The 13,230-nt window shown below is 53.1% G+C and overlaps 5 protein-coding genes across 5 annotated transcripts; 1 reads left to right on the top strand and 4 right to left on the bottom strand.

Annotated features, from left to right (window-relative positions):
* Positions 1-1,282: 1,282 nt before the first annotated feature.
* Positions 1,283-4,891, bottom strand: PG986_012753 (uncharacterized protein; the record flags this gene model as incomplete). Its single annotated transcript, XM_066848975.1, has 2 exons — positions 1,283-4,584; positions 4,642-4,891. The coding sequence occupies 2 exons, from the start codon at positions 4,889-4,891 to the stop codon at positions 1,283-1,285; spliced, it is 3,552 nt and encodes a 1,183-aa protein (XP_066695671.1).
* Positions 4,892-8,242: 3,351 nt separating this feature from the next.
* PG986_012752 (activator of Hsp90 ATPase) lies at positions 8,243-9,315 on the top strand (the record flags this gene model as incomplete). Its single annotated transcript, XM_066848974.1, has 3 exons — positions 8,243-8,465; positions 8,518-8,594; positions 8,653-9,315. The coding sequence occupies 3 exons, from the start codon at positions 8,243-8,245 to the stop codon at positions 9,313-9,315; spliced, it is 963 nt and encodes a 320-aa protein (XP_066695670.1).
* A 264-nt stretch (positions 9,316-9,579) lies between these two features.
* On the bottom strand, positions 9,580-10,313 carry PG986_012751 (uncharacterized protein; the record flags this gene model as incomplete). The annotated part of the gene is made up of 3 exons (XM_066848973.1): positions 9,580-9,888; positions 10,125-10,135; positions 10,193-10,313. The coding sequence occupies 3 exons, from the start codon at positions 10,311-10,313 to the stop codon at positions 9,580-9,582; spliced, it is 441 nt and encodes a 146-aa protein (XP_066695669.1).
* A 178-nt stretch (positions 10,314-10,491) lies between these two features.
* On the bottom strand, positions 10,492-10,758 carry PG986_012750 (uncharacterized protein; the record flags this gene model as incomplete). The annotated part of the gene is made up of 2 exons (XM_066848972.1): positions 10,492-10,655; positions 10,719-10,758. 2 exons carry the CDS (start codon positions 10,756-10,758, stop codon positions 10,492-10,494), a joined length of 204 nt encoding a protein of 67 aa, XP_066695668.1.
* A 1,276-nt stretch (positions 10,759-12,034) lies between these two features.
* Positions 12,035-13,087, bottom strand: PG986_012749 (uncharacterized protein; the record flags this gene model as incomplete). Its single annotated transcript, XM_066848971.1, is given in 3 exon segments — positions 12,035-12,447; positions 12,467-12,848; positions 13,076-13,087. The coding sequence occupies 3 exon segments, from the start codon at positions 13,085-13,087 to the stop codon at positions 12,035-12,037; spliced, it is 807 nt and encodes a 268-aa protein (XP_066695667.1).
* Between the last annotated feature and the right edge of the window lie 143 nt (positions 13,088-13,230).

Raw genomic sequence — 13,230 nt, 5'->3', positions numbered from 1 at the left:
TTGAGGGCGACGTATGGAGCCTATGGGTCGAAAATCGGACCGGCTGGTAAGTTAGTGCGCTTGGTTGGCTGTGGTCTCGAGAAGCTCGGGATGTCACTTAAGCATAAACGACTGCGTGTTTCATGACTCCCAAAACTGGAAGCATTGAAGCATTGTCAGAAAAATATTCGAGCCTTTCGGGGTTTTTTGAAGCCATATTTACGCACTTTGACCACCTCTCGTAGGATCACCTGGTCCGACTGCCTTCAGTTTCGGGTGGTAAGGATGACCGACCCCCACCGGGCGGATCACAACATCACAACCCAACAACAGTTCGAGTCAGTTCGTCGTATCCCACATGCAGAATAACTTCGGAAAGCACAGCAAGCCCGCGAAAGAACCCGATAAGGAGATTATCTGAGGCGTGTCTCGTTACCCTATTTGACGACGACGCATTCCATTGTCGTAATCCGGTTACGTTACCACAGTTCCATCCTCTCGACCAGTTGTTTACACGAATGATACGCCGCCAACAGCCCTCGAGAGTTACAGCGCAGGATATCCCTGTTGATAGCTGGTCTCCAGCAACGGATCGATTTATATATACCGCCACGTGCGTGCAAGTAGGCCGTAACAAGATAGGCAGTCCCGGGGCTTACCGAGACCCAGCTGCAATGGACATATAAGATGAGGCAACTTTAATCTAAGGTCCGGTCCCGATGGTAAACATCCCATATGGTCGAGGGCTCGGGACGATCCACACAACGGCGTCCCATGGTGGTCGGAACACACAGGATAGGACGATCCGTCTGGTTACTGGCTTCCAGCACATCATGTTTATTCATGTCACCATGATTGGCTGCCCCGATTCGTTACGGTGTGCAAGGAACCAGATTCGATCAGTAGGAGGACGGACCTGAGCGAATTCACTTTCGGGTTCCAAAGCTCAATCGCACACATTGGACGGACAGTGCAAGAATGATAGGAGATTGAGGAGCTATCCAATATATAAACTTGACGAGATAGTGCACAAGACCTTCCATCCCATGATCCTGAGATGCCCAACAGCGCCTACAATCTAACAGCAACAGTAGTAAAAGGGTTTCTACATCCGTATCCAGACATTCATCCGTTCGTACTTCAAGCAAGACAGTTAAGGTCAGTCTTCAACAACAGGGGTATCGCATGTAGTGAGCCGGTCAAGTCAGTCTTCTCTTGGAGTCGACGACCGGCAGAAATCAAAAAAACAGGAAACTGCAAATCGACCTGTCCCTCTCTCATCTCTTCTCGGCATCGCAACTACTCAGCACCCGCCAACACCGCCGTCTTCGAGGCTCTCGTCCCAGCCGCCAGTACTCAACAGCCATTCGCCGACCCTCTCCTTAACTCCGGTCATGGCGTCACCGAGCGCACCCTCCCACTGATCGTGGACGACACGCACCTTCTCCTTGAGATCATCGGTCTCTTGCTCCTGCTCCTGGCGTCGCTCGTCGTCCACGACATGCTGTTCGCGGCCCTCGGCCTCCTTGACCTTGGACCGGGCTATCAAGATGGCCTCCTTCACCTCGTGCAACAGGCACAGGAGGTTGGTCTGACTCTCAATGAACTGGTACGTGCTCTTCTCGGCATGGAGCAGGAGACTGAATAGGTACTGCAGCGGGTGCTGGTGGTAGCTGGGCGTCTCGTCGTACTCGGTTGGTGGGATGTGGACGTGGAAGCGCTCGTCGACGACGGGTGGGATCTTTTCCAGCAGACTATTGAGCGGCGTCGCAATATCCCAAAAGGCATTGAGCTGCATGTCGACGCCGCGCTCGACGTTTTCGGATACTACGTCTCGGAACTCGCAGGTTCGCTGCAGTACCTCGTTTGCGAACGTTAAGCGCCGCGTCGCCGCGTCCTTGGCGAAGAAGTTGATAGCAGTAGCCGCTTTTTCTTCATTACCCGCTTGCTGATACGGCGTCACAATTATGTCGCGGTATCGGTCATTGCGATCACTCAAGAGGTCATATACGTCCCTGTGCAATGACTCGCGTGCCTCAAAAATCCATTTCAAAAGTGTCAGCTTCTCCAGCAACTCAGGCTGCTCGTCGCCTTCTTCTTGAGGAAGGTTTGGGTCTGAGGCGTGCGTATCAACGAAAAGCCGAGACCGCAGCTCATTGAACAGGGAGGTGGCCTTCGCGATGCGTGTCGTAAGCATCTCGTTGAGGGGTCTGACTACCTCTGACTGAAAACGTTCAAATTCTTGCTTGTCCAGGTCTTTCACCTGTACTTGCTCTGTCTCACTCGAGTCAGCTTCGATAGCAGCGGCTTCACCGTATGACATATTGCCACTGTTGATTTCTTGCTGCAAGTTTACACGCAGGGCCTGCCGTCGTTGGCTGGCTGCTTCAGCAGCCTCCTCTCGGATCTTCTGACTGTCCTGCTTGAAGTGCTCTTTAGTCTCTTGAAGCTGTGTCATATCGCTCAAAGAGCGTACAATAGTACGGATGGAGGTCAATTCAGGGTGGTTATTGTTAACAGCGGGATGGTGACGTGGGTAAGGTGGCGGCAACGTTACAAGGCGAGAGACATCCAAATGGGACGGGCTTGGCGTGTTCGGCGTAGATGCCGGTAGGGACAATAAAGACCTCCTATATGGTTGCGGAGTTTGGGATTGTTCTGCCTCGTGCCAACCGACTTTCTCCGGTGGATATTCGCTGGATGGTTCGTAAACGTTGGAGCTAGCAGGACCAGCCCCGTCATTTGGCCCATCGCGCCATTGAAGAGCTTCGCGAGCTTCCTTTGGCACACCCATGTACTTGGATTCTCGCTTGGATCTTTCGAGCCGCTGCGATTGATCGCCAGTGGAGTCGGCCTCCCACCAGCGGCTTGCCGTCCGTCCGCGAGAGCTGGACTCATCAGCAGCCTCACTGATGCTCATACTGAGAATGGGCGATAACGAGGGCATGAAGTTCGAATTTGATTGCCAGTTAGTGTTGCTAGAAGGACCGCTGATTGGAGAAACAGGGATACTGGCTGAGGCGGGAGCAGAGTGCGATTGTTGCTGCACGGCTTCCTGCCCAAAGATAGAATTCATAGAATTGCGGTGTGACCTGGACTCTGACATTTGAGGTGCCCATTCGCTCGTCTGAGATGTGTCGGAGTCCCTCCTGGTCCGCATAGGACGGAATAGATCTCGTGTCAAGTCGAAAATCTCGGAGCCCATCGCCCCAATGGCAGAATTGTATCTTTCTCGGCGGACCCTGGACTCATTGACGAAGAACTCAGCAAACAGTTTCACTCGGTCAGCATCTGAAGCTGCGGTTGCCTCGTGTCGGGCAAAGGCTTGGAAGCGCTCAATCGACGCAGTACAGAACTGGTCAGCCGTTTGACTGACAACGGCATGCTTGGTCACGGGTGTTGAGGAAAGCATGCCCGCCAAACTCCCTGTTGAATTCAGCAAATCTGGTCGAATGCTAGAGCTTGAGGCGGAGCGGCTTTGAGGAGGCGGTGTTGGCAAGGCTTTGGGTGCCATTGGATGAGTATGGGGTGTTATGGGATACATCTTGTGTGGTAAAGGGGAAAAGGGCGGGGTGGGAGTCTCCGGAGGTAATCCAGCTGAACGGCGCGGCGTTGAGTGGTGGGAATCAATCCGGTGTTCACCAATCCGACTACCTGTGCCTGGTGTATCTTGGCCCGTCCGCCCACCACTGTATGGAACTTTGTGCCCGGAGAGCCGAGCAGGGTGAGTGCCATGTGGAACAACGATATCAGATAGTGGTTGAATGATGCCACCGGAATCGATGGGACCAGGTCTCGTGCGGCTCTCAGCTCGTCTTTCACGCAGAGTCTTCTCAAGCCTTACAGCACCGTTTCTCGAGAGTTGGCCACCCGCAGAACTGGAAGCCGAAGCGGATTCGAGAGGCTGTGGGGACGAAGAACTAGCAGCACCCGATGTATCGATGTTCAAGACAGGCTGAGGCTGTTTGCCTTTCGGCTGGCGGTCCTGTTCGATCCAATCTGCTGGCGTAGGCGGCACAGGGCCGAGTGCTGTGATACCCTCGGGGACCGGTCGCCTTGTGGGTGGCGATGCAATAGGCTCGGTTGTCCGGTTCAAGCTTTGAGACCTGGAAGTTGATGGAGGTGGCCCCGGTGGAGGGGGCGGTAGCGGCAAACCTGGCTCCCATCTTGATTGCGATGTGGATCGTGATCGAGCAGACGTTGGCGTTTCGACTGCGCTTGCCGATGCAGCCCGCCGCGCGCTCGGTGGAACCGCGGAAGAATCTGTGTCAGATCGCTCAAGTCTGCGTGGTATGTTTAACGTGAGGGGCTGTGGCCTAGGAATAGGTGCATGTTGATGAGTATCTGGTGGGGTCTGGGCTTCAGCAGTTTCCCGACGTCTCCCAAACGATGGAAGGCCAAAACGCCTCTCCCGCGACGCACCCCGGCCACCGGAGTTGGGTGGTGGTGGGAAATTTTGACTATTCGGCGGTTCCGGCGACGGCCTATGCAAATTGGTGGCAGGTACGCGCGGGGCCGATATATTTGCTGGTGTGGACTCAAATGCCGTACTTACGGGCCTCTGGCTACGCGGTGGAGAATAGGGAGGAGGTGGGAGTGGCGATGCTGGCGGCACATCAGTATCCAGCAAGCGTTTAAATGAACATGATCCGATCGACTTACATTGAGGCGGCTCAGGTGGGGTATATTGATGTGTCCGCTCGGGGCCAACAGCGGGAGATGGCGCCCATTCTTGAGGATTGTATGGCTGTACGGAACTTAAAGAAGTGTGGGTTGACGAGTAGGCATACGGCGAAGACACCGAGACGGCGGAATGGGGCGTGTGCTGGCCATACGTCCCGCCAAGCGAAGTCGTCAGTAGGGGATTAAGCGTCTGACGAAGCCTTGATGTCGAGTCGCGACTAGTACTCATATTTGGTCGTTAAGCAGGAGTTCACTAGGTGTGGTCGTCTCGAGAAAGAGACGACAGTCGTCAACTAAGCCGCGCGGGGATCAATCCGGAGCGTCGCGAAAGAGTTCCGGAACTGCCAACCGCCGCCGATGTGTCCCGACGAGAGGTTATCTCTTCCTGTATAGTACAGACGTGGAGAAATCTGCTTCAAATGGCGACATGCATTGCCCGTCAATTGCTGATAATGAACAGTTGTGATACGGGTAGTGATGGGAAGTCGTCGCGGTCGAGATGCGACACTGGTAACACTTGCGCAGAAGGGACGAAAAGAGAGAATTGGATGCAGGACGGAGGTTAAATTGGATAGGCGGGAAGACAGCAAACGATCTAGTCTCCTGATACCCTGGTCTCGGGCTGCATGAAGGTTCCCCTTCACGTACATGCCGCCAAGAGCGAAACACGCACATGCGGGAGCAACACCGAAGACGGCAGTATATGGGTAGGGATTGAGCGAGTGCCCCTCTCGACCACAGCTCTGCGATGTTGGTCACAAATATGGGACTGTTGAAGACTAGGACTTTAGCTTAGCCGACAAAGGAAGCAAAATACGACGGTACTCATGCACGTCTAATCATGCGTGAGTGGCATCGGGATGAACGTACATCGAACGAATGTTGTCGACGCGATGGGCAGTCTCGGCGTCCTGCATGTAAAGTGCCGGGCTACGGGCAGACGGGCTCCCAATTTGCACTGCAGGCGACGCCGACGCCAACTGCCCTAGCTGGACCAGAAGCTGGACCGCCTTTGGCCAGGCACCTACCTGCAAGTCAGTCCATTGTTGGCACCGAACCAGCCCGTTCGGCCTCTAGCCCTGTCTTCGTTACACAAGAGCTGGAGCGCGATCAGCGATCAAATGGAGGGGGCGGGAGAAGGGACCGGGGGCCAAGAGAGAGGATGGGCTGTTGGTCGGCATCTTGTCGATGATATTGGCCAGAACACACGGTGGGGACGTTCTAAATTTGGATCACTTTGTCTTTCTCAGTTAGACTCCTCTCGCCAGGCTCTCACAGTTCTCGCCAGACTCGCCTCCCATTGGTTGGCTGGCTGCCGGCGCTTACCGGCTCCATTGCCCCTGTACAGCTGGGAACAGCAATTGGCTGCTGTAATTTACCCCGGCGAATCCACCCCAAGCACTAAAGAGAGGGGAGGGTGTCAATCAGGGACGGTGGCAAGTCGAACTTCGAGAACGCATTCCTTTCTCGCCATGCTATGCGAAGCAACCCCAACCAGCAACCAACATTGAGTGCTGACTACACGTTTAAGCAATGGTAATATAGCCATCCTACTGTATGATTAAGGTGTCGCACCTTGATTTTATATATTCGCGCGACGGCGGGTATGCAAGCCCAATGCAGTCATGGCCGCAAGTTACATAGGCTTGGGGTTCCATTACCATAGGAGCCGTGGGGGCCTCACATATCGAGACATGCCGGTGAGTTCATGCTGGCATAACTTGATAGCATGCCTCATATAATCCCGCATTCCCTCTCTTTTAATAAGCACGGAGCTGAAGCTAATCACGGATGTCGAGTTTTCCGAGATTTTCGGGCTGCTGACTCCCCAGGGATATAGCTCCGCGCCATGAAGCCCTCGTCATCGCCTTGCTTGCTTGTTCTGCGTTAAGCGGCGGCCATATTCGTCAGCCCTTTCTACCAGTGTACCAAATATAGAGGACTACGGGCGGCACTTGACAGTCTTGACTGAAGACTGGTCAATATTTCTCCCCGCAATCCACACCCGCTGGCCAGGAAGAGCAACGTGGACAGTAGTGGGCGTTGACCCAGCGTTCGGCGGAGGTATATATTTAGCACGGAAAACCAGTACTCCGTCTCAGATAAGATTGATAAGTTACTCCGCGTGAATACTTCAACGCTCAGCAAAAGGAGCTCGGCGAGATAGGCAATTCATCCCAAATATGACATTTGGTTGTTCCAAGCGGACTTGGACTCGGGCAAGCAAGGATTTGAACATTAACCCAGAGCCCTGGAGATGAGCCACTGAATTGCCATCCGGAGCGACGATGTGCAATGCTATATATAGAAGGATATAGAGCACCATCAGCGGCCAGGCAAGATTGGCTGGACTATCTGTTTTCATCAAACTGTTACAACCCAGGGAGGGACGCAAGCCTTGCGTCGAACGGAGAGTGCTCCGTTGCTATGTCCGTGCCTTGCAAGCTGGGGTGCCAAAAGCGAAATGATCAGTCGGAACTGCTGAGCTGCAACTGTGATTTCAAGATTGAACGTCGCAATGGATCAGAATAGAACCAAATCCTGGGGACATAGGTGTATCATGAGCTACATGTACATCGACATGTCTTGCATTTTCCTTTGGTGTTCAAGGGCCTATTGTGGCATTCTGCGACCAGCAGCAGTGAGCACAATGCGAATATCTCTGCTAAACTTTTTTGACGGGTCTAGGTTATCGGGCAATCAGCAATCAGGGTCATCAGTCGGTCCGAGTTGCCGTCTTCATAATATTTAACGGGGCGATCGAATTTTCACCTAGCAAAAATATTTCTTCCATTATGAAATACCCAGTTCGAGCTGGACATCAGCCTGCTGATGAGAACTTCCAATCGTACAAGTCATCGTGCATCTGGCCTGGCTGGCTGCTGAAGCTGCTGCTATGCCTTTCCTCGGTGTTCCTGGCAGATAGCAAGGCTGGCCGGCTGCAAGCAAGAGCAAGCAGCTGAATGCGGTTAGGCACATCTCGCTAGTGGGGGCTGGAGTGGTCTGGCCAATCCCGTGCTGAGGCCCGCTTAGGTCAATGGGCAGAGAGGGGCCACAGCTCGCGCAGCCTTGATGCGGCATGCTGGATTTTCTAGATCTTTCCCTCAACTTTCCTCTCTGCCCTTCCATCTTCTTCTCCTCTTCCTCTCCTCGTGGCCTCGTGCCCCCTCAGCCGCCTTCTCCAAGCTACAAAGTCAACTGTCCCTCCTACAACTCGAGAACATACAGTAGATTGCGATAGGTTGCTGAGAAACCATCACTGCTTCGGACCAAACTGATCTGATCCCACCGTCAGCAGCTCCTTGTTCGGTAAGTCGCTCTGCAACGCAATCTCTGCATATCAAAATGATATGCAGAGTTTTCCCTTTACATGATGAGAACCCAGCTGGCACCAGTCATAGGGTGACTTGTACTCCCTCCATTGATGACCACAATGCTTTGGTCTACGACCTCTCTCTGATATCCTTCAACCCAACCCAATTATGTTGTTGCATTGAATTGGCGGAACCTCCAGCTGACACTTCGCGCTTCACATAGGCTACTACCTCTCCGTACGGTCCCTTTCCATCCGATTTCCATCATGGCTCTTCACAACCCCAACAACTGGCACTGGGTCGATAAGGATGTTATTGAGTGGGCAAGAGATTGGTTCAACAAGAACTTGGTAGATATTGCGGCTGAGCAAGGGGATGTCAATGTCAAGATCAGCAAGGTTGTCAGCGCTGATGGCGACGTCAACGTCAGTCAGCGAAAGGGAAAGGTCATTACCTACTACGACGTCAAGCTGGTATTAGAGTTCTCTGGTATGTTCGATAGCTGTCATTTGGTTGCCAAGTCGAGACTGACCAGGTCAAGGCAACGCTCCTGGCGTAGAGGACGTTTCGGGATCCTTCACCATCCCGGAAGTCACCCATGATGATGAGAATATTGTGGTAAGTGCATGTCTTGTAGTAGTAGTCGTAAATTGGCCTGTGGCTTATCTGTCTCCAGATCGAGGACCTCACCATCCACTCGGAGTCGGCTGAGAAGCAACCCGTCCGGGAGCTCATCAGATCCCAGCTCAAGCCTAAATTGGTCGAGGAGCTTAAGAAGCTCACGCCTGCTCTGATCGCGGAGCATGGTAAGGATATCCAGCACCAGCCTGGCTCCAACCCTTCCAGTGGTTTCTCCACTCCCAAGCATGTCCCAACCAGTGCTAAGGTAGCCAACGCCGGCGCCGGCGCCGCTGCTGCCCAGGAGTCCAAGGGTGGTGTGGTGAACACTACTACGCTTGTTGAGTCCGAGGAGTTCAAGACCACGGCCGACCAGCTGTATCAGACCTTTACCGATCCCCAGCGACTTGCCGCCTTTACTCGTGCGCCTCCCAAGAAATTCGAAGGTGCCCAGAAGGGTGGCAAGTTCGAGTTGTTCGATGGCAACGTCTCGGGAGAGTTTGTCGAGCTCACGCCCACCAAGATTGTCCAGACGTGGCGCCTGAACCAGTGGCCTGCTGGACACTTCTCCCAGCAGACCCTCGAGTTCGATCAGAACGATGCTGACGGCGTTACCAACATGCGCGTCACCTGGACTGGGGTTCCTGTTGGTCAGGAGGATGTGACTAAGCGCAACTGGGGCGAATACTATGTCCGCAGCATCAAGCAGACCTTTGGGTAAGTCATCTCGAGTATGATGCAAACAGGCTTTTCTAACTGTGTCGCAGTTTCGGAACCGTCTTGTAATATGACGTTGCTTCCAACAATGGCGTTTTGGGTGTAATTGGGCATAGGGCAGAAGATGCTTGCCTTCACAGGCATAGTGTCCTGCAAATCTAGACAGCTCACGTTAGATCACGAGTCCCGTAGATGAGACACGTTTTGATATAGGTTTTCGGACATGGATTGTTTGAGAGACCACGCGACACGATATTACGTTAAATAATTACAAAAAAAAGCCACTAAGTAGCCATACCATGCTCTCATTCCACAGTGGCGCATGGTCTATGTATTGAACCCCAATGATTCCTTCGCGGTCTCCGCTCTCGTAGCCCGACTTCTTCAGGGTGCACTGGTGGCTGCCACCGCTGCTGCTGCTCTTGTCGCCGCCGCAGTCCCAGGTCTGCCCGTTGTACCTGAATGTCACAGCGTCCTGGTCGCCCTTGCCGGCCTGCAGATCGAATGTGCATGTCAATTTGGATTTGACCGAGAGCCAGCTGTTGTCGTCGACCACGGTCTTCTTGTAGTGCCCGATCTAGACGCTGGCTCCGTCGAAGAGCTGCACTCCGACGGCGAACTTATCCCCATCGCCGTACTGATTTCCCTGATACTTGATGACATGAGCAGTGCTTGGTCAAGTTGGAGTTTTCTTTTCTCTTTTTGGTTTTATTTTTTAGATTGCTGTCAGCAAGAAAAGAACATGCATGGGACTAGGGGAGAGGGTCCACGAGCCGGGAGAGCGAGAGAAAAGGAAGGACATCAACAACGTACAAGCACCGGGACTATAGAAGTTCTATCTAGCGCCGAGGTTCACAAGGTTGATGTCAAAGGGCACTGACGCTGGCCCGTTTGGGCTGTGGGACGCCCCATCTCCACGACTTTCTCGTCGCGCCCGGTGCAGAGCTTGCCCTCGTTCTTGCCGGACTTCTTCTGGGTTTCGAGGATGTCTTGGACTTTCATCCCTTCTCAGTTATTCAGGGAGCGAACTGAGGGATGGGGTGATGGAGTCTTGTTGCTGGGTGTAGTGTGTCAGTGTCGGAGAGAACGTCGCTTCGTTGATATGAAATGGAGTGGGTGGGTTCATCACCACTTACTCGTCCTCCTTAGTCCCATTCTTACCGTCCGACCCGTGAGAAGGTCAAGGGGATGCCGCCGACGAGGTCGTGGCGGAAGTCTTGCCGCCCGTCCGATGTAGCAGGCGCTCCCGGGGGCCCGGGCTGTCGCCGTACCCGTCATCGTTGGGGCAGTTGACGTACGTCTCGCCGGAGAGTCGCCCGCCGTCGTCCGTAGGAAGAGGACGCACTTGTCCGGGACGTCCGGGTTATAGGCATTCTTGGTCTTGAGGCAGTCGAAAGACTTACAGACTTGTTGTTGTTTGCGTTCGTCGTTGGTATACTGGCAGCATGCTTCGAGTCAATGATTCTCATTATCTTTACTTCATACATTTAATATTTAGTTGTTATTGAACAAAGTTCTATGAAAGTAAGCGCTGTTTCTGCTACGACTTTGGCATGGCCAAGTGTATCAACATGTTATCTCTTCTGGCCGCCTTCGGGACGGACTCAAGGGAGCTGCTATCACCCTAGTTATGTTAGCGTAGATCACAGGGGGTAATTTACCATGTCCTCAAGCAGTCGCTTTCGATCACTCGCTACAGTACGCGAACTTTACCAGCAATTGCTTATATTATATATCACTGTCCCCCCTTAAAATCAGATAAATTCTACGTGAGGTCCTGGTCGTTGAAGTCCTTGGAAGTCGTCACTGCCACAGTGACTGCCAGCCCCATACCCCTGAGCCACGATGATATTAATGCTTGATGACCAGGTGACCTAGTAACCTGGAATTTGGGTGACCTGCTACACAACCTAGGTATCATTCTTTATAGGTCACTGTCTATACTTAAAACATGATACCATTTTTAAAAGGCTCTTATTCTTATAAAGATTGAATACTGTTTTAAGAGTTTTCGTGTACTATTTAAATACACTCTCTGACAACGTTTTCTAATAGACACCTAAGCAGCGGACATCTATCCTATCGCCCGTCCAAAACCCAAACCGCATATCCTAAAACTACTGTGGCCCTTTGGGCCTTCACTGGTACCGATGCGTATTAGGGTTCGGATAAGCAGCCGGCCAGCTCGCGGGCGGATAGTGCTGCCCGGCCGGGTTCAGCCCCGTCAACGAGTGCCCGCCCCACCCGCTGCTGCTGCCAGGCTGCACGACCCAGGGCGAGGCCACGCCGTTGGACAGGGTCGGCTGGTACGTGCTGAAGGGCGGGTTGGCCGGCAGGAAGCTCTGCGGGTAGAAGGTCGAGGCGGCGGGGTTGAACTGGAAGGGCTGCGGCGGGGGGTTGGGCCAGTTGGGGTTGTAATTAGTAGGGCATGGTTGGTTGCTTGATGCCTTGTTTGCTCTAGCTAATTTGCTACTGTGAATGCGTTGAGCCGATGCTATCGTGATGTGTTGCTTTATTATGCTGCGGTGTGTATTTGATCTGATGTTTTGGCCTGAAGTGATGGGGTGTCTCGGGCTTAGGACGGCATCTACTTATAGGGGCTTTCTCCGGTCTGTGCTACCAAGCCAGTCAAGGGCTTGTCAGGATGAGTTTCTAGACTGGCTATGACTGGAGGTCTATCAGAAGAGATGTAACATATCGGCTAACATTTGGCCATAGTGTCATCACTTCCTGAGTCTAGCGCCGCCCAGCATCTTTAAAGCCCTCTTTTTGTCCTCCTCCGTGAAGACCAACCAATCTGCAAGCTTCTCCTTCGGGAAGCCCTTTTGCTCCCACAGGTCAAGCTCCGCCATCCCGATCTTGTGCCAAGGGATGTTCAAGTCCTTCGAGATTTTGTCTTTGACGCAGCTGGTGAAGACAAAGGTCCTATGCTTTTGCTTTTCCATCGCTTCGTCTCCCTCTTCGAAGAACATATCAAGCATGCGACTGTCAAACTCCTGTGCTTCCGAAACCCGCTTCTCCATGCCCTTGACCATACGCTTCTTGTTGTACGCCTGGGGCTTCATCCACTTGTCAACCTTGTCGTAATCGAGCTCGAAGCCAGCAGGGTCGTAGGTGGGGAGGGGGCTTGGCGTCCCTTGCGGTGGCACACATACAAGTGGTGGAAGTCGTGTGTCGAGTCGCGGAATGCCTCCTCTCTGAACAGCTCGTTTTTCTGAAAGCTGTCGAGACGTCCCTTGGGCTTGGACGGGGGAGGGGCTTGAACCTCGCGCGTTGCGACTCGGTCAAATCACGATCCTCATATCTCGGCCGCTTCACCCGGCCGGGCGTGGGCCGCGGGTCCCGCAGTTGACTCCGATCATAGTCAAACTCCAGGTCCGGGGTCGTGGGCCGCTGCTGCCGAGACTGCGCAGCAGCATTCGCGCCTGCTGTTGAGCTCTCAGCATGAGAAGCAGACACAGCCTCGGCCGAAGAAGTCTTGGTTTTCTTGGGAGATGGTTCATCGTCGGACGAGATGACAATGATGTCACTCTTACGCTTTGGAGCGCGAGATATCGTGGCTAAGGAAGCTGTAAGAAAGCACACACTTCCGACTTCAATATCAAACAGAGTTGCAATGCCTGTAAACGTAGCCGAAAAGAAAATGGGCAGATGGATAAAGTTTGGATGTTTTTAATCCAATTGAAGAGGGGTCGTCGACCTAGTCATCCCAACTTCTATTTGATTCAAATGACGTCTGTTCAGAAGTCTGTTTAGATTGTGACACGTCTAGCCATTTTGGGCGTCAAAGCTTCAGACACGAGAGCACGTGATGATACCCTGGAACAATGGACCCATGTCCTGGACCTGATCCCCAGATTGACATTACACCTTAAGCCCATCAATAGACCTCGGTCTCCTTGCTCATCAACTGGCTCTT

The sequence above is a fragment of the Apiospora aurea genome, assembly GCF_038362705.1.
Source record: "Apiospora aurea strain CBS 24483 chromosome Unknown utg000008l_segment0_segment0, whole genome shotgun sequence".
Taxonomy (NCBI): Eukaryota; Fungi; Ascomycota; class Sordariomycetes; order Amphisphaeriales; family Apiosporaceae; genus Apiospora; species Apiospora aurea.
The sequence above is the reverse complement of the archived record's forward strand: the minus strand, read 5'-3'. Positions and strand labels throughout refer to the sequence as shown.